We start from the raw sequence: 18,910 nt of genomic DNA on the forward strand, positions 1-18,910 counted from the left end.
TCAAGGTTAGGCCTTTAGAATCTAGAGTAGCAACTTAATATGATGTTCTACCAGAAATAATTAGTGCTTGTTGAATAAACAGAATACACAGCATATAAATCATGATAAAATAAAACAGTATTTTTAAAAGATTAACGTACTTGCTTAAAAATCTGCATATCATTTCTGCTACATTTTCACAGTTCTTCTTAGTGGGACAGAAAACTAAGCAGGAATAATTGGGAATAACTTCTGTTGCCAATGCTACCAAGTGATCCGGATCCATCTTTTTCAGGGTATTAGAATACTGTACAACAAGATGCAGGAAAGACGCAGTTAGCAACCATGAAAACCTATCATCTTACAAGAGTGCTTTTTTTTAAAATATTTTATTTATTTATTCATGAGAGATGGAGAGAGAGAGAGAGAGAGAGAGAGGCAGAGACAGGCTCCATGCAGGGAGCCCGACGTGGGACTCGATCCCGGGACTCCAGGACCACACCCGGGCCAAAGGCAGGCACCAAATTGCTGAGCCATCCAGGGATCCCCTTACCAGAGTGCTTTGAAAGGTAAGGAAACTATCTGCAATTCTGAATTTCTCATTTAACAAATCTAATCATTTAAAAGAAAAGATAAAACGCAGATGAAACACCAAAATGTTAAGTCCCACTTTTAGGTTATTAGGGTTTTAGGGTATATTTGGTTTTAAATTAAAGAAGTGAAAAGAGTAAATGTTATTAATAGCCTCTCCTGCACGTTCATCTCCACCAGAGCAAAACAAAAAAGTCCACAGAGAGAAACACAGATTGGTCCTAGTAACGGTCAAAGGACCACATAAACAAGATATATCTTTTACTATTACTAGCAGTTTTCATAAACATAGATTCAATCATACTACAGGATATATTTTCACAAATAGAAAATGTATTCATCAAGCAGATACAAGGAACCCAACATAAAGAAAAATATAAAATCATTTAAAACTCTCACTTCTTTCAACTTTACTGAAAACTAAGATACAGATTTAGAATAATATATTTTTATAGAATTCTAAAACTATTGTAAAATCCCTTTCTCCCCTTTTTAATATCCTTTATATAAGTCACAGAACAGTAACATAGCAGACATTAACGTTTTCAGACCTAGTATCTGAACTACATAGCCCACAAAAATTTCTTCTTGTTTTGTACTTGTTGATGAATGAATAAACGTTTAAAGAAGAGGTCTCCAGATTTTCTTGGTTCATGGAGCTCCAGGGCCAAAAGAAATACCTAACAGCTTTGTTTATTAGGTATTTAGGTACAGACAACTTAAGTATGAATTTCCTCACAATTTAATAGCCATTTGAATAAATAACACACATCAGTTGAATGAAGAAAATATTATTTCATTCTTAACCACAATAGCCCACTAACAGGATGTGCTCACAACTGGGCACTGAAGTCTTTCAAATCTTCGAATCAGATTGGACATGACTACCCTTTTTCTGTCCCACATGGATTTTCACATGGTATTTGTTTACCGTAACTGCAAACAAACAAAAAACTTCACTAAGGTATGTTATCATAGAAAGGAATACAGTGTATCTGATGTCCAAACTGGAAACTACTTAGAACCAGTAGTTTGTATGACATCCAAAAGAGGTCAAGCACCAGCTGTTTCTCTTAAATATCTAAACTATCTCATAGTACCCTGTGAATCTTTTGTGGTGCCCCAGGGCATCAAGTCTGGAAAGCTCATATTCCAGGGTTATCAATGTTACCTGACAATTAAGGAGACGTGAAAAAGTCATTCCGTTCTCAGCTTTGCTGTCAACCTCATATATTGCATCGTTTATTTTCAAATATTCTTTTAATTCAACCTTGAATTAGAAGGACATTTATAGTTAATACCATATGTAACCTCCTCTTTCCAGAGTTTTAAATTTTGTAAAATGTTGTAAAAATGGACAAAATTGAGCTTTTATACGGTATGTAAAACATGCCTCAATTTAAAAGTTGTTTTTTTTTTTTTTTACCATTTCTTTAAGTCTCTTTTTCCTCTTTCAATCAAAATAGGGATTAAATCCTTGAAGAAATACTTTTAAACAGCCACTAGCTAAAAGAAAACCAGACACTTGTATTTGTTACAAGTATAAATAAGTCAATGTTCATTGTCCTGTGTTATTCCTCAAGATCTAAAATTTTCTGTCTTATCAAACACCAGTTTTAATTCTAAATACCACCATATTATTTTTAATTTAAGCATTTGTAGCCAAATATGTTTATAAATAGTTCATTGCACTTTTGAAAGAATAGTGTCTAATTTGACTATTAAAGTCAGCAAATATCTCTCAAAAATTCATGCACACTAGCACTGCAGACAGAGTATATGTTCATTATAAGTGACTTTCAAATAACTATAAATTCTATTTATTTACTTAAGTCTTTTTGGGAATACCATTATTATGGGCTTAAATTTAAATCCACATGAAGTCTTAACTTATTAAAAGAACACTGTAACTACCAAAGCATAAATATTTGAAAATATTTTAACTTTTAAGATAAATGTTTATATGGCCAATAACTCAAAACGTGACTAAATTTTGGCCAAATGAAAAAATTCACCCCTACAGAATAAGAAGAGTGGAAAAATAGAATGCGTCTGGAAAATTTCATTCAATAAAAATTCACTGAAGGTCCACAGGCCAAGCATTGTCCCAGGTGCTACAGATACAGTAGCGACTCAAGCCAAGATCCCTAACAGTTTACATTCTCTGTACATAAACTCTTATTAGCATATAGCCATGGGGGTGGAGTTATGCCCCTTCACTACTCTATAGACTTTTTTTTTTTTTAAATAGTATGTTTGCTACTTTTCTTTCTAAGTAAGATGATATATAAAAATATCCATACATGCAAACCTTAGGTACATACTGGTCTAAACTGACTGGTATAATATTCGGCTTGAAGGAACTTTTGTAGGTCTTCAACATTGTTCAGTGTTGCACTCATGCCAATAATTTGAGTTGTTTCTAAAAAACAAACAAACAAACAAAAAAAGATTGAGGAAAATGTTATTAAGTTTAACACAATAGTAATTTTAGCAATCTTTTTGTGTTCTGGATTCTTTTTGAGTGATCTGGGAAAGGAGGGAGTGGGGAGGAGGTACGAAAAATATGAAGATATAAGCAGAGTATTATTCTGGCAATCAAAAGCTGAAAACTTTTAGGTATCTTGACAGTCACTATTTGGAATTTTACAAAATTTCACCCTTGGCAAAAAGGTCAGCTCTTTACCAAGACTTCTAAGCAACAATAATGAGTATAAATATGCTTGTTGATATCTAGACCACTGTTATGAAGAGTTGTAATATATGTCCCACAGGTATAGCTATAGGCAGATGTACAGAGTAGGATGCAGGGCTGAATAGGTCCTGAACTCTTGCCAAAATCATCCCCTTATGGGATTTTGTGATCAGGTTGTCAACTTTTTTTTTCCACAAAGGTGGAATGAAAGTCATGAAGCTGCATGTCCTTCTGGGCATGTCCTTCTGGGCTTTCCATAGGAAAGCAGTTCGATCAGGCAGGTTCTATTACTATTATCCATTTTATAAAGTTTTGTTTATTATTTAAGTAAAGTTGACATACAGTGTTATATTAGTTCCAGGTATATAACACAGTGATTTCACAATTATATACATTACACACTATTCACCACAATAAGTATAGCTACCATCTGTCATCATACAACATTATTACAATATTACTGACTATATTCCCTTTCAACCTATACCTTTCAACTCATGACTTATTTTATAGTTGTAAGTTTGTACCTCTTAATTACCTTCACGTATTTTGCCCTTTCTACTATTATCTATTTTTGATGCCTAAGGGAACAGAGGCACAGTTAATATAACTTGCTCAAGGTCACATATGTGGTTAAAAGTAAGTTTGAATTTTAATCCAGCTCCAGAGTATGTCCTCAACCATTATGCTATACTATCTCTCAGTGGTAACACATGATCCCCCCATAGAGACAGCAGAGAAAGCAAGAGAGAGTACTTCAGCATTCAAAGGAAAAAAGAATGATAAACAACCAAATGCTGAAGAAAAATAAGACAAGGACAGTCAGTGTACACTGGATTTGACAAATAGGTGATGATTCTCCTCCTTGGCTATAATTTTTCCATAGAATTTGTCACCATCTGACACACCATATATTTTCTTGTTTATTTGTTTATTGTCTACTCACTTTCACTAAAATACAGGTTTCATGAAGGCAGGGGCTTTGTGATATTCACTGCTATATCCTTAGCACTTAAAATAGTGTCTGGCACAAAGCAGATACTCAATGTTTTCAATGAATGATTATAAAGTGCTACAATGTGCCTAAATACCACTGCTATCAAAATTTTTTTTTAAATTATTTTTTAAAGATTTTATTTATTTATTTTGAGTGAGACAGAGATAGGGAGAGAGTATGAAGAGGAGAGGTAGAAGAGCTCCCCACTGAGAAGGGAGCTGGACATGGGTCTCGATCCCAGGACACTGAGATCATGACCTGAGTTAAAGGCAGATGCTTAACTGACTGAGCCACTCAGGTACCCCTTAAAAATAATTCTTAATATTTAAACTTTATAGTTCATAATTTTCCCATATATAAGCTATTGCAATATATAACTCAAAAAGTTACTATAAGAGCATATCTATAGATAGGGAAGAAGACATTTAGAGCAAATATTTCATATACCTTGAAAGACCATCTGATGTTGCAAATAGCTCCTTAAAGTGACCACTTACATTTACTGCTTTATTGGTATGATGATGATGATACCAGTGGCAAGAAATGCTTATTGAGTGCTATGTGCTAGGCAATTGCTGAATGCTTTACAGTAACTCATATAATCCTCACAACAATCCCCTCAGGGTGGTACCATCATTATCCCCATTTTACAGATGAAGAAATAGAAAGGCTGAGTCATATGCCTACACACTTATAGCTGGTAAATTGAGGATAATACGGGATGTCCTCAAATGTTAATCTCCTTCATGTTCACAACTCTGTTCATATACCTATTCTTCCAACAAAAATTTATCTTTACTTTAGATATAAAAAACCGAAGCAGGAAGCTTAAGTGTCTTACTCTAGGTTACATAGTCCAGATAGCGATAGAATTAAGTCTTTCATAGGCCTCCTGAGTATAAATCAGTTAGTGACCATAATAGAAAAAAATACTTACTGCTAGTGTACAGGACTTTTGCTAGGGTCATTTCCAGTATAGCACCACGGCTCCCTTCACCAATCATGTGCAACTTTGAGATTTAAAAAAAGGAGGGAGGGAGAAAAGTAAATTTGCATGTAATACCTATATAGAACCTGCATGTGTTTATATGAAATGAAGTAATCTTTGCTTTATAACTCTTACGCATTTTGGATACAGCAGCTAGAATACATATGCGTTATATCACTGGTATTTTGGTTAATGAGGTTTGGGCACAACATCCTAACATATCTAGAATTCATAAGTACCAATATGAAATTCAACATATATACACATATATTCACTCTTCAAAAAATACTTGACACAAAACTGAATTTAAGATTACCAAGTATGAAAAAAAAATTAAAAAAAAAAGATTACCAAGTATGAAATGTATTATTCAGTATTAATAAAATAAACTACTTATTTTCACAGAGGTACGAAGCAGATACACATAATAAATGTTAGTATAATAAAAAATGTTGACAAATTATAAAAGTAGTTACCAACCTCATCTACAACAACCAGACCCAGACTACTAATCCTTCCAGTTTCAATCAAGGAGTTCACCAGACTATTTCCTTTTTCAATAGTGGCAATATATAGAGACTTTTTTTCCCTTCTTTTAATTGGAGGAAATTTTCCTTTGCTTCCAGCATATTCTTCAACAAAGAAACCCAGTTCTATACCAAAACTTGACAAAGCTGAAATCTAGAATATTAGTTAAAATAAACAAACAAAAAAAGTCCGATAAATAACTCAATTATCAAGTGCTCAATGTTGATTTTCTAAAAATCTAAAATAGAATATAATACCGATGAATAAGAACAAGGTCATAGATAAGACATACATATCTAAGAAAGGTCATAATTAATGTGTGTGGCTCTTTGCAAAATGAATGGAACTTTTAAACTACATAATTAAATTATGTAGTTATGTAAATTAACTACATAAGTAAATTAAAACTATCTCCTCTGATGTAAAAAAAAACCAGAATAACTTATTTTGATAAGTTATCTTATTTTGATAAGATATCAAAATAACTTATTTTGATAATAATTGGTTACTTTATGCTTGAAAAGGAAGGCTAACTATCAATATATTAAATAACAATATTAAAGTGGAATTTAATCCACCAGTTTAGAAAAAAAATAGAATTCTTTTTGCAACAGGTAATTAGTATTAGAAGAGATTTTGGGTAGGTCTTACATCTGCTTTTGCACATCCTAAAATATTCTCTATCTCTTCTCAGTCAATAAAAAGTTGTTATATTTATGCTAGCTTTTATATTTGAATGTGAAAATGTTAGCAAATACTGCTTGTTAAAAAAAAGAATCACACCTTTTCTTGGACAATTGCCACATATGGTAGGATCATCAGAACATCTCTCCGCCGGCAAAGCAGTTCTTGTAGCATTAAAATCTCAGCCACAAGAGTTTTTCCACCACTCGTTGGCAAGGAATATATTAAGTTTTTTCTTTCTTGCACAGAATTCAATGTCAAGCAAGTGTGTTGCCATTCTGTGGAATTAAAAAAAAAAAAAAGCTTTACTTTTCCCTTCTACAATTCAGTCTCAATAAAGTTTTCTAAGGAAAAATCAAATCCCACTCTGTATATCAATCTTCTAATAATGGTGAGTGTAATTATACATTAATGTTGAATGTCAAACATCCCCAGGGCACAGTGGACACAGCCAGTGAGAGTTTAATTCTAATTCAGGCCTGGGCAGTGAAGTGGGCAACTAGGCCACTTATTTGTCAGGTGCACACTTAGGTCTAAGATTCCAAGTGGCCTGGGACATCATCTGAGACATCAGAGGAACTACAGCATAGTATGAGGATCTGTGTGGATTCTAAGGCTTTCTTCTCTTTCCTCTTTGTTCTGCAAGATTATTTAAGCTTCCTTTCCTCATCTACACAAACAATATCATAGATAGAAATAGGGAAAGGAGGAAAACAAAAATCTATGAGGTTTCATACACACTAAGAAAGACTATTCAACTGGCTGTCATGGGGAGCTGAACTCTGGTCTGAAGACCATTTTGAACTATAAGAATATTTAAACCACAATAGGCTAGGATTGGGGTGCCTGGCAGTACAGCATGTGACTATTCATCTCAGGGTTGTAAGATCTCTACATGTTGGATGTAGACATTACTTAAAATCTTTAAAAAATAATATAAAGGACTAAGATTATTAACTAGCACATCTAGGAGTTCCACAATTTAGCAAGGTGGAATTGATGAAAAGGATCACATCAGATCCAAAACATAGTGTGAAAATTAGTCAAGTACTCTGTAGGCTAATCTAATAATGTGCATCATCAAGTCTTTAAAACACGAATCAATATTCTATCACTAGAAAAATGGGCAAAATATATAATGAGACATTTCACAGCAGGGAGAAATACCTGCAAAAATGTTCAACTGTTATTTACTGGGTTGGCAAAATAAATACACAAATAAAACACAAGTTACTACTACCACACACACACACACACAAAAAAGCCCCACATATGGACAATCCAGAGCTGACTCAACTGAGGTCAAATAGACATTCTTGTGTGTGGTTGCTGAGAGCATAAAATACCATCATCTTTTTGGAAAGCAAACTAACAGTTTTGAAAATAAAACTGCACATTGTCAGTTCTAGCTCTCTACACTTATAGAAATAAAAGCAAGGACAGAAAGATTATGTGTAAGATGTTCATCATAGCAGTGTTTATATATAACAAAGAGCCATCAAGGGGTAAAGGTTAAATGAATTATTGCACAATTTTATGATATTCTTTGCAGCTTGAAAATAGGCGGTAGACTGATTTTTAGACATGTTCAATATACAGTTAGGTAAAAGATCATAAATGTGTATTGGATCATATAAACCCAATTGTGGTACAGATACTAGAAAAGAATATATACATAAAAAGTTGGACTTGGGTGTATTACATTTTTCAAAAAAATTAAATTTAAAAAATGACTTATAGAATATATTACAAAGGTGTTAAAAATAGTTACATCTGAATGACAGCCAAGTGACTTTAATTTCTTGTAGTCTGGGGATTCCCAAATACTTGCAAATGACTTTTTTCCCCTTTAAAAATACTTAAGCTTAATATTTAATACATATTAAAAATATTTCAGACTGGTATTACCCATTACATATGAAACTGCAAACATCTGTGCAAAAATATAACTTGACTGTTTCTGCATCTTATCCAACTCAGATTTTTAAAGTATAAAATGACCAAATTAATAAATAGTGATATCACTTATCTTCACACATTAAAAAAGATGATATTAACTTGGTTCTCAACATTTATATAAAACACATTAAGCATGCAATTCTATGAGAAAAAAGCAAAAATAACAGTATAAGGTTGAGGTTCTCAAGCTCAGTGGTTCTCAAACATCTGGCATATTAGAATCCCCTGGAGGACTTGTTAAAGGTAATTGTCAGGTCACACCCCTAGAGGTGGATTCAGTAGGTCTGGGGTGGTGCCTGAGAATGTCTATTACAAGTTTCCAGGTGATGCTATGCTGGGGTCCAGGAACTACACTTTGAGAACCATTGCTTTAGTGCAATGAAAACTGGCACACTATTTATGCTTTAAATCGGTCATGTCATCAAGCCAGATTTATAAGTAAAAAGAGATTTAAAAACTTATTTGTTGCTGAAGTTCTTACTTAGAAGCTACCAATATAGTTACTAACAGGCATTACCACAGTCTAATTTGGCACATCCTTGACACAGAACATAACTTACAAAACAACTATTATTGTTATGATTATTCCTTTTTAATATATTGGGAGCTAAGGCTCAGAATGCAAAACTTGTGTTTAAGTGACAGGACCAGACTTCATAACTAGGCTGATGAACCCCAGCAGTTGAGAACCTACCAGAGCATACCAGCCACAGTGCTAATTTTGTAAGAAAAGAGGAGTCAGAGAGTCCTGTCCTCAGGGTACTCACTGAAGGAGATGCAGATTAAACAAAGAACAAAGTGCAAGGAGAAAAGCAGAGGGAAGAAAGTTAACACTTACTTCAAGGGCAATACACACCTTTAGCTCTTTAACTGCAAACCTCACAATTTAGAATTTATTAGACTCTTGTAGTCTTATATTAGACTTTATTTCCTGTAGTTCTACTTTTCCACCTCATTGTCTTCTCCCTGAGGTGAGAACCATGTTTTCATATGGTTCATAAGGCACTAACATAGGAGCTTGAGAAATACTCATGAAGTGACTGGTCGGTAGGCTCATCTTTGAGGATGGCAGCAACTGTCCCTGGTCTAAAATGACACATATCTGAAATATACGCAAGGCCTTAAGATTTTTGAAAAACATCACAACATATATTGTTATTAATACTATCTCCTTGCATGTAACTCTTCAGCTCTCTCTAAAGATGTTTAGTTTAATCAATGGTATTACTAATATTGACACTCACTTAGGACATGAGTAGTCAAAGGAACTTCAAGTTTTGGTACAGAAGACAGAGCTAAAGAAACACCAGCCAAGAAAACAGAGAAGCAGCTAGACAATCAGAGAAAAAACCAGGAGTGGAATGTCAAGAAGCCCAGAAACAAGTGTTTCAAGGGTTTGGTCAATTGTGTCACGTAAGTTACTGAGAAGTCAGGCAAGTAAGAACTAAAAATATCAATGGATTTAAATACCCTCATCATTGTATCTTGAGTGAGAGCACAGAACCCGGAGCTGGAGTGGGCTGGGAATTATTTAAGGTGAGGAAAGGGAGGCAGCAAGGGTAATTGATTTGAGAAGTGTGGGACACCTGGGTGGCTCAGCGGTTGAGTGTCTGCCTTTGGCTCAGGGTGTGACCCGAGGTTTCTGGGATGGAGTCCAACATTGGGCTGTCTGCATGGAGCCTGCTTCTCCAGACTCTGCTTATGTCTTTGCCTTCTCTCTGTGTCTCTCATGAATAAATACAATCTTAAAAAAAAAAAAAAATTTTTGAGAATGTGACCATGAAGGGAAGGAAAGAGGTTCAGTAGCAGGAGGATAGGGATGGAAGGTTGAAAGGATTGATATTCTGTCTTGTTTTAAGATGAGATATAGGACCACAGAAGCATGTCTTCTATTGATTTGCACTAGTATTATGGTAATAATGGTAAATTTTTTTCATTTCAGCAAAAAGCATTACCATATAATTTTTCAATTCCCTTGAACTGAACATAAAGGTCTCTCACTTTGCTGGGTAATGAATAAAAAGGACCAAGGTCATCTGATGATGACTCAATTGCTTTCTTAGCAACATTAATTTCTTCAGATAAGAGAGTCTCTTTGAGCTGTTTAGTTCTAGAAAATACTGGTGTTTGGGCCTTGGCATTTCCAGTCATGGCACTTTTTAGATGTTCTTTAAGACTTTTTCTCCTATTCTCCTCTGAACTAGTTCCGACTTTAGAACAGGGATCATCAATTTGCTGGTGGTGTTCTGTGCTATTCTGGGGTAATTCCTCATTCCCAGTCTTGTGAGAGGATGAGTTCCAATCCTTCTCTTTAGTAGATTGATCGCCCAAATCATTTGAAGACTTCTGCAAATTTTCAAAGTATAAAACTTGTGAAGAGGGTACATCATACAAAAGATCAGGTTCGGGTTCAATAAAGACATCTTTGTGCCTACTTTGGTTCTTTGTGTGCTCATCCACTTTTGATTCAGTAAAGTTGCCTACAGTAGTAATGCTGAGTTTGTTGTGTTTGATGCTTCCTGAACAAAGATCTTCAATGGTAAGGTCTGAGGCATGTTTCCTAAGTTGAGGAACTTGCATATACTGTTGTTCCAGGTCATCAACTTGAGCTAAAAAAGAATTTCCAGCAAAGCTATCATAGTCACCAAACAGGTCCTCTTCACTGTCATTATTCTGGAAAGAAAACGAAAAGCTTTAAAGTCAATTCTAGCTTCATTAAGAATAAAAATTACAACATAGAGCTACACCAAGTATATAATTACATGGATCATAGACCTAAATGTAAATCATCCTATGAAATGGATAATATCGTTTCCACTTTACAGATGAAGAAATGGAAGCTCAGAGTGTTTAAGTGATTTGCCTAAGCTGCACTCCTAGGGTATGGTGATACTGGGATCCTAGTTCTTAAACGAGGCCTAAATCCTTAAAAGGTAGCAAGACCATTAGCCATCTACTGGGATGTCATCTCATGAGAAGTTTCTGGTAACTGCAGCACCTTTCCCCTGCCCAGACTCCAATCTACAGTGACTGGCTTGTAACAAAACCATGCTTGTATGACTGGACACTCCAAGGAGACTTTGTTACTAGGAATTTGGAATTGAGAAAACAGGATTTGGAGTCAGAAGTGTAGTTTAACTTCTTAGGGCCTGACTTCTGTTGTCAAATCTAGATAATGTTGCTTAAAAAGTACCCAGCACACAATGGGTGTGCAATAAATGGTAGGCACATTTACAGTAGGGGCAGCAGTAACTTGGAAATCTAGATGTACGTCTCAACCATGCCATTTATTTGCTGCATGAAGTGTTATATCTTGGGGTCTACTTTTCATATCTCTGTAAAAATGAGGATAGCAGGGGATCCCTGGGTGGCTCGGCGGTTTAGCGCCTGCCTTTGGCCCAGGGCGCAGTCCTGGAGTCCTGGACTCCCCGGATCGAGTCCCACGTCAGGCTCCTGGCATGGAGCCTGCTTCTCCCTCCTCCTGTGTCTCTGCCTCTCTCTCTTTCTATGTCTATCTATGTCTATCATAAATAAATAAATAAATAAATAAATAAATAAATAAATAAATAAATATTTTTTGAAAATGAGGATAGCAAAGCAATACCTCCCAAGTGAGGATTAACAGCGATAATAAGTCGAGGGAAGCAAATGAAGGCTAGTAGACAGCTGATCCATTGTCTGCACGGAGGAAGGGAACAGCCAAGATTTTGGGGTCTCCCGTTCCCTGGCTTCTACAGCTGGTCTCCGCGTTCCTTCAGTGGGCACGCGCGGTAGGAGACCTGCGTTTGTGTCATCTCCCCCAAAGTGGGCCATTAGACAAGGAACTCAAGGAATTTGGGAGCCGAGGAGACTGTACCTGCGCCGGCTCCACCTCCACGGTTTTCTCCCGCCGGCTCCCAACCACGGTCTCCTTCTCCCCTTCCTCCTCCTCGTCGCCCGGCTCGAGCTCGGCGGCGGTGGGGGCGGCACAAACGCTCCCTAGGCTAGGGCGGCTCCTTTTGCGAACACGCACCCGCCGGCGGATGCGGGCACCACCTTCATCCATGGCAGGCGCCAAGGACCCCGCCCGAACCTCGTCCCGCGTGACCCGGCCGCCGAGCCCGCGTGGAAGAGAGCGTGGGGGGCAGGGCGCGGGCAGTAACTAGGGGAAAGCGCACTCGCCTCTCCATCCACCTGAGGCTACGACCACAAGTCCATCGCCAGGCTCCCAGACCGGAAGTGGAGGCACAAGTGTAGGCCCCGCCTTTTCCTTGTCCAATCAGAAGTGTCTCTGCCTAGTGGCGGGGAGGGTTAGAGAGCAACGGTGCTGCGCAGGCGCATTGAAAACCTTCCCGAGGGGTCCCTGGTGGCTCAGCAGTTTAGCGCCACCTTCAGCCCAGGGCGTGATCCTGGAGACTCGGGATCGAGCCCCACGTCGGGCTCCCTGCGTGAAGCCTGCTTCTCCTTCTGCCTGTGTCTCTGCCTCTCTCTCTGTGCCTCTCATGCATAAATAAATAAAACCTTTAAAAAGAAAAGAAAAGAAAACCTTCCCACGTCTTCTCTCGTTGGCGGGCGGAACCTTTGAACCGAGTCCCGGGCCAACAGGGGAAGAACACCGGAGGGGACTTGTCAGGACGCTTTGGAAAGAGGAAAGGAAGAGGAGGAGCGAGGAGCCATGGCGGCTCTGGCTGCGGTGTGCGGTGCTCTGGGGAGGAAGAGGTCGGCGCACTTCCTAAAGGCTGCTCTCTGCCTCACAGATCCTGGGACTCCTGCGGGTACAGCCTCCATATCCACCGCTCTTGTGCGCCATTGCAGCTGCTGGCGTAGCGCTGATTAGGTTGGGGGACTTGTTCCTATCAGCTAAACGACGCCGGTTCCTAGGCGATTAAGAGCTTCTCCAAGATAGGGGGGAATCTTTTTTTTTTTATTTATGATAGTCACAGAGAGAGAGAGAGAGAGGCAGAGACACAGGCAGAGGGAGAAGCAGGCTCCATGCACCGGGAGCCCGATGTGGGATTCGATCCCGGGTCTCCAGGATCGCGCCCTGGGCCAAAGGCAGGCGCCAAACCGCTGCGCCACCCAGGGATCCCGATAGGGGGGAATCTTTAATGACCCATGGCTAGTATTTTAAAGCAGAAGGAGGCGTGAATGTCCAGAAAAGACTGACCGCGTGACTCTCAAAAAGAGGCAGAGACTTGCCTGAGAGCTCCAGGTAGAATTGGCAAGGAAGAGACATCCCCAGTCACCCAGTAGCACGGGAGTGGTCTAAAGTCCCCGATCAGGGTGACACTGTGACGTGGGCTCTCAATGGGCTCTCATTTCTGCATCTTATCTTGTCAATACCTGCTCTTTAGGGGGTCTGTTACATTTTTCCTTTGGTATAACAGTGCCTTTCTGTTGCTTTCCCCGTAAGTATATGCCTTAAAGTCCATGGAGTGAAGGGAAAATAAATTTCACGAAGAGAGCTGGTGAGAGGTGGTAGGGGTGGAGAAATACGTGCCTTTCCCCCAAAGCCTTGGAAAGCACGTTCATCTTAAACATCTTTCTGAAGTTGCTGAGCTAACAAAAATAACTGGTTTGTTGCTGTTTAATTGCAGTGCTTTGGAGAAGTTGTTCACAATATGAACAGGTAGCCAGCAATGAGGACCTGGTAAGACTATTTTCCTTCCTTTTTTTTTTTTTTTTTTTTTTTTAAGATTTTATTTATTCATGAGAGAGAGAGAGAGGCAGAGACATAGGCAGACAAAGGAGACACAGGCTGCATGTGGGGAGCCCGATGTGGGACTTGATCCTAGAACTTCAGGATCTTGCCTGGAATCGAAGGCAGACGCTCAACCACTGAGCCACCCAGGTGTCCCTCTTACCTTCCTTTTTAAAGGTATTTGCAAATATGACCAAATTCTTATATTTTAACTATTTGAATAGAGTTCACCTGGAGGACAAAACAATTAAGAGGATAATCTGAGATTAAAAATTATAATTCACTGGTGAATTGTCACGAGATTTGAAGAGAACCTAGATTCCTAATAAGCATCACTTGTCTAACACCATATTTTTCTTCCTAGATCTTAAATTTAACAATATGTGCTTTGGAAATTAAAAAAGGTAGTTTTGGTGGGTGCAATAATTGCAGAATATCCAACAGAGGGATTGCAATGTATACCTATGCCTTAGCTCTCTTCCCTATTGTAGATTCAGTTCTCTGTCCCATTTAGTACTGGGAGTGGGGAGTGGGTATTTGAGTAAGTGAAGGATCAAAATTACAGTTCTATACTAGGACATTAAATACAATTTCTTTTAGCCTGTAAGTATATTTTTATGGGTTTCAAGTCCAAGCATTGGACTTGGCCAGTGTAGGTTTTCTTGCCACCTGCAAAGATGATTTGACACTAGTCAAACCATGCAAAGCAATTAGCACCCTGTAAAGAAGGGACATAGTCATTACGTGTGACCTGCATATAAATTAGATTAAGAAAGTTTGAGGAGTTGGAAAACACATAACTCCTCTAGTTCCTTGAGCATCCTTCTTGGCCATCTAATGCACACCACAATTCAGGAGAGTGAAGGAAATTACTAGAGCTCTTTTATAGATTATAAATTCCCCCTAAGGTTCTGACGAAATACAGGCTCTCAGAAAAAATGCTCAGTCTCATTCAGTTGAAATTTTGCATACAACTACAGGGGGCTAAGGGCTTTAAAGCCATTTCTTGATTAAGAATCTCTTGATTGGAGACATGCCTATACCGATTATAGAAAGGTGACAGAGAATTAGAGGCAGTAGTGAAGACAGAAAAACCAAAAAGGATGACATAAATGTATAAAGCAATCTGGGGCCATAAAAGTTATTCTCTGATAAACCTTTGTTTTCTCCAAAGATTGTATTTTATCCCAGAATCCTCCTTGATGATTTAATTCCTCTTTAGCCAAACCAGAATACTTGTACAAAATATGAACACACTGAAATCTTTAAAATGGTGATTCCTTTTCAGAAACACCAATTTTTCTTCTGTAACCCAAGCTGTTGCATTTACTTTTCATATTAAGAAAGGTACAACTAATCCTTTGGATAGATTAAAATTGGTATCTTTAAGATTTTTAAAAATTTAACACATTAAGCTGTATTATCCGATTTTTTTTTTCTTTCCTTTATCTTAGCCCATTCCAATGGAAAATCCTTATAAGGAGCCTCTTAAAAAATGTATCTTGTGTGGAAAACGTGTGGATTATAAGAATGTACAGGTGAGATATGGTTTTACTTCACTATGACATTTGATTTTAGGATTTGCTTTGTTAGTCATAACTAAGGAGAATCAAGTCAGTTTTATAACAGGCTTTGTGTAGAGGCACCTGTTTTAGTAACTTCATAATTTCAAATATGGTTTTCTATGTATAAGGCATCTTTATTCAAATGAGAGCCCTTTGGCTCTCCCTCATCTACTGTTACTTCAGGTCAGTGTTTCTTTCCCTTGTCTGCCCTGAGAGTCACCAATAGCTTACTATACAGTGACTCTTAGTTGGTAGAGTTGAACAGTTTGGAAAAAGCTCCTCTGGTAAATTTGATCTCTGTACTGATAACACTACTGATATAACTGCTTCAAATGTAATTTTATCTATTGTCCAGGGCTCAGCAAATTAAAAGTGGCAAATCTGGGGAGAGAATGGTGCTGGAATTAGTATACTGACAGCATAAAGTGTTAGTAGCTGCCTTAGGAGCAAAGCCAAGAACTTTAAAGGTGCATTGTATCAGGAGCATTATGTGTAGTGCCAGGAACAGTGCCCAGTTCCTGAAAAGTACTAGAGTTTAAATTAGTAAAACATAAATTATGGCAAGTGGCCTGATGTACCTGTATCTCTTGAAGACCTCACTGTATGTAGTCTGACACAATGTAGTAGCCTATCATGACAGATGAAATGCTTAGTGCCTTGTTAGAAACAATAGTATTTTAGGAAAGTATCTGTGGAAAAGTCAGGAAAACAGCTTTAGTACTGAAAAAATGTGCACATCAATCTATCTTGACACACTGGATAAGAGATGTTAACTTTAGTAGTCATTTTTTTTTTTCTTTTTTTTTTTTTTTTTTTTCTTTTTTTTTTTTTTTTTTTCATTTTTTTTTTCATTTAAAAAGATGATCTATTAATAGAATGAGCACAGTTTAGTATTTTTATTTCATGAAGTTTGTCTGAAATTAATAAACCTTTACATAACTTGAAAGTAATATATAATTCTTTAATTTACATAACCAAGATTAAACAAATGTATTGATGTAAATTTTTTTTCTCCTCCAAAAAAAACTCAAAACAGCTCTTGTCCCAGTTTATTTCTCCATTTACTGGATGCATTTATGGAAGGCACATAACAGGTATTTTGTTTTCTATTATAGCAACTTATAAAAGATTATACATATCTACCTCTGTTATTTAAGAAAAATTTTGTCAAATTTTCAAGTTGTGCTATAAATCAATAGTAGACCAAATACTACAGGTACTTTGAGAAGGCCTCTTTGTAGGCCAAAAGGCTTACTATTTTACATGTCGTCTTATGCTCAGAGTTAACTGTAGGTGGACATGTAAAAAAATTAGGACTTAAGAAAATTGCATTGATGTTTTACAGTATACTGTAATAATTCCTGGATTACTTATTCAAGCCAGGGGCCTACTGCCTACAGGCCAAGTCTGCTCTGCCATGTTTTTGTAAGTAGCTTAGTTTACATTGTGTCTATGGCTGCTTTGTGAGCTACATCAAAGTAAAAATGACAGTGACTGTATGGCCCGCAAAGCCTAATATATTTATTGCCTGGCTATTTACAGGTTTTCCGACCTTGCCTTAAGATAAGTAGTTAGGCATTTTTTTTAAAAAAGATTATGTATTTATTTATTTAATTTATTCATGAGGCACAGAGAAGAGAGAGGCAGAGACATAGGCAGAGGGAGAACCAGGCTTCCTGCAAGAAGCCTGATGCAGGATCCTGGATTCCAGATCCTGCATCCCAGGATTACACCCGGAGCCAAATGCAGATGCTCAATCACTGAGCCATTTAGGTGTCCCTAGTTGTTATGCATTTTTTGAGTGTTGATATTTTTTATGAATATGAAAGCATTTTTTTATAGGCCTTTGTGGGAAGAAACAGAAAGAAATCACAAAAGCAATTAAGAGAGCTCAAATAATGGGTAAGCACCTGAAAAACTGAATTGAGCTAATTAAAACTTTGCTCATTATCTTTTGTGAAGCACTTTCATTATCTTTTTTACAGGGTTTATGCCAGTTACATACAAGGATCCTGCATTTCTCAAAGACCCTAAAGTTTGTAACATCAAGTATCGGGAGTAAATTACATGAGTTTTATCAATAAACATATTTTACAATAAATGGTTGTATGATTCTAATACTGATCCAAATGATAAGATTTAATAAACTTTGGGTAGAAAATAGGCTAAATCTTATCAAAGTATTGCTTTTGTTTAAGTTTTATTTATTCATGAGAGACAGAGATAGAGAAGCAGAGACCTAGGCAGAGGGAGAAGCAGGCTCCATTCAGGGAGCCGGTGTGGGACTTGATCCCAAGTCTCCAGGATCATGCCCTGGGTGGAAGGCATATGCTCAACCGCTGAGCCATCCAGGCATCCCCAAGTATTGTTTTTAATTAATAACTGAAATCTCATAAGGAAAATGTATTTGAGTAAAGCTTCCTCTTCACTGTTTTAAAGAAAACAAATTACTTAAAACGTTAATACTTATTACATTTTACATACATACATACAAATTTTAAAGATTGGTACTGTACAATGGTCCCAGTTAGCTTAAACAACTCATTGGGATTTTAAATATGGAAGGAATGATTTGTATTGTAATTTTCCATCAGGCCCAGATTCTGTCTTATAAATAGGATTTAAGGGATATGGGTGCATGAAGGTGGAATGCTTGTATCAATGTACAAATTCCACGTGACAGGGTGTGGATTTGAAATTGCTCAGATTTTCTAACTAACAGAAGTTTGCCTGGCTAAGACATTGGATCTTCCCTTTGTAGAGCTTTTACATGGGGATGGGTAGTAGCACAGTCACAGGATCTAACATTTAATCCTGGGCTAGTCTGTCCTAAAACATAGCATTTTTAAAATGATCCATAGGTAGATGGTCTAGGACTACGTCGTTGTATCTTAGTCCAGTGATACAAACTAATCGCCAAAAGATGATAATTGGTGGGGGAGATAAGGACCCCTTTCCTTCTTTTCATTTAATACCCTGAAATGTGGGTCATGAAACTTAAATTATGGAAGTTTAGCCAGTATTGACTGACCTCAGCAAGATTCTCTGATTTAAAGTTTAGCATCTTTCTTCAAAGATGGATTGTTGTGTACAAGTATGACTCAAGTAACATTCTATACAGTGTTTTAACAAAGTGAACTCTGAAGAGTCTTTGTAAGCAGTCTTCGAAAAATCTTAAGCTATGGTCTTCAGAAGACATTTGCTTATGTTGGTTACTTACTGCTTCTGCATTTGTCTAGCCTGT

At 37.2% G+C, this 18,910-nt stretch overlaps 2 protein-coding genes across 13 annotated transcripts in view; one reads left to right on the forward strand and one right to left on the reverse strand.

Moving 5' to 3' along the window:
* Positions 1-12,831, reverse strand: part of HELQ (helicase, POLQ like) — a 48,359-nt gene extending 35,528 nt beyond the window's left edge. For 6 of the 11 annotated variants that reach the window (XM_041758474.1, XM_041758471.1, XM_041758469.1 and 3 more), the window contains exons 1-8: positions 12,278-12,831; positions 10,377-11,094; positions 6,562-6,740; positions 5,731-5,931; positions 5,200-5,272; positions 2,895-2,992; positions 1,742-1,840; positions 141-286 (exon numbers count right to left, since the gene is read on the reverse strand). In XM_041758474.1, coding sequence (XP_041614408.1) covers positions 141-286; positions 1,742-1,840; positions 2,895-2,992; positions 5,200-5,272; positions 5,731-5,931; positions 6,562-6,740; positions 10,377-11,094; positions 12,278-12,466 — 1,703 coding nt within the window. In that variant the 5' untranslated portion in view covers positions 12,467-12,831. The other 5 variants (XM_041758476.1, XM_041758473.1, XM_041758475.1 and 2 more) reach the window with 4 other exon arrangements.
* A 114-nt stretch (positions 12,832-12,945) lies between these two features.
* Positions 12,946-17,767, forward strand: MRPS18C (mitochondrial ribosomal protein S18C). 2 transcript variants are annotated; one of them, XM_041758487.1, is made up of 6 exons: positions 13,023-13,175; positions 13,998-14,050; positions 15,556-15,639; positions 16,703-16,760; positions 17,509-17,568; positions 17,652-17,767. In XM_041758487.1, exons 1-6 carry the CDS (start codon positions 13,076-13,078, stop codon positions 17,726-17,728), a joined length of 432 nt encoding a protein of 143 aa, XP_041614421.1. In that variant the 5' UTR covers positions 13,023-13,075; the 3' UTR covers positions 17,729-17,767. The 2 variants fall into 2 exon arrangements, with proteins under 2 accessions (XP_041614422.1, XP_041614421.1); XM_041758488.1 differs by lacking the exons at positions 16,703-16,760; positions 17,652-17,767 and having other exon boundaries at positions 12,946-13,175; positions 17,509-17,565.
* Positions 17,768-18,910: the final 1,143 nt, after the last annotated feature.

The sequence above is a fragment of the Vulpes lagopus genome, chromosome 6, assembly GCF_018345385.1.
Source record: "Vulpes lagopus strain Blue_001 chromosome 6, ASM1834538v1, whole genome shotgun sequence".
Lineage (NCBI taxonomy): Eukaryota > Metazoa > Chordata > Mammalia > Carnivora > Canidae > Vulpes > Vulpes lagopus.

What these genes read in the sequence shown, in the direction of transcription:
- MRPS18C (XM_041758487.1), top strand. Translation starts at nt 13,076, where the DNA reads ATGGCGGCTCTGGCTGCGGTGTGCGGTGCTCTGGGGAGGAAGAGGTCG. An exon ending in TGGATTATAAGAATGTACAG is followed by an intron (nt 15,640 to 16,702) that starts GTGAGATATGGT and finishes AACTCAAAACAG; the next exon opens with CTCTTGTCCCAGTTTATTTC. An exon ending in TTATGGAAGGCACATAACAG is followed by an intron (nt 16,761 to 17,508) that starts GTATTTTGTTTT and finishes ATTTTTTTATAG; the next exon opens with GCCTTTGTGGGAAGAAACAG.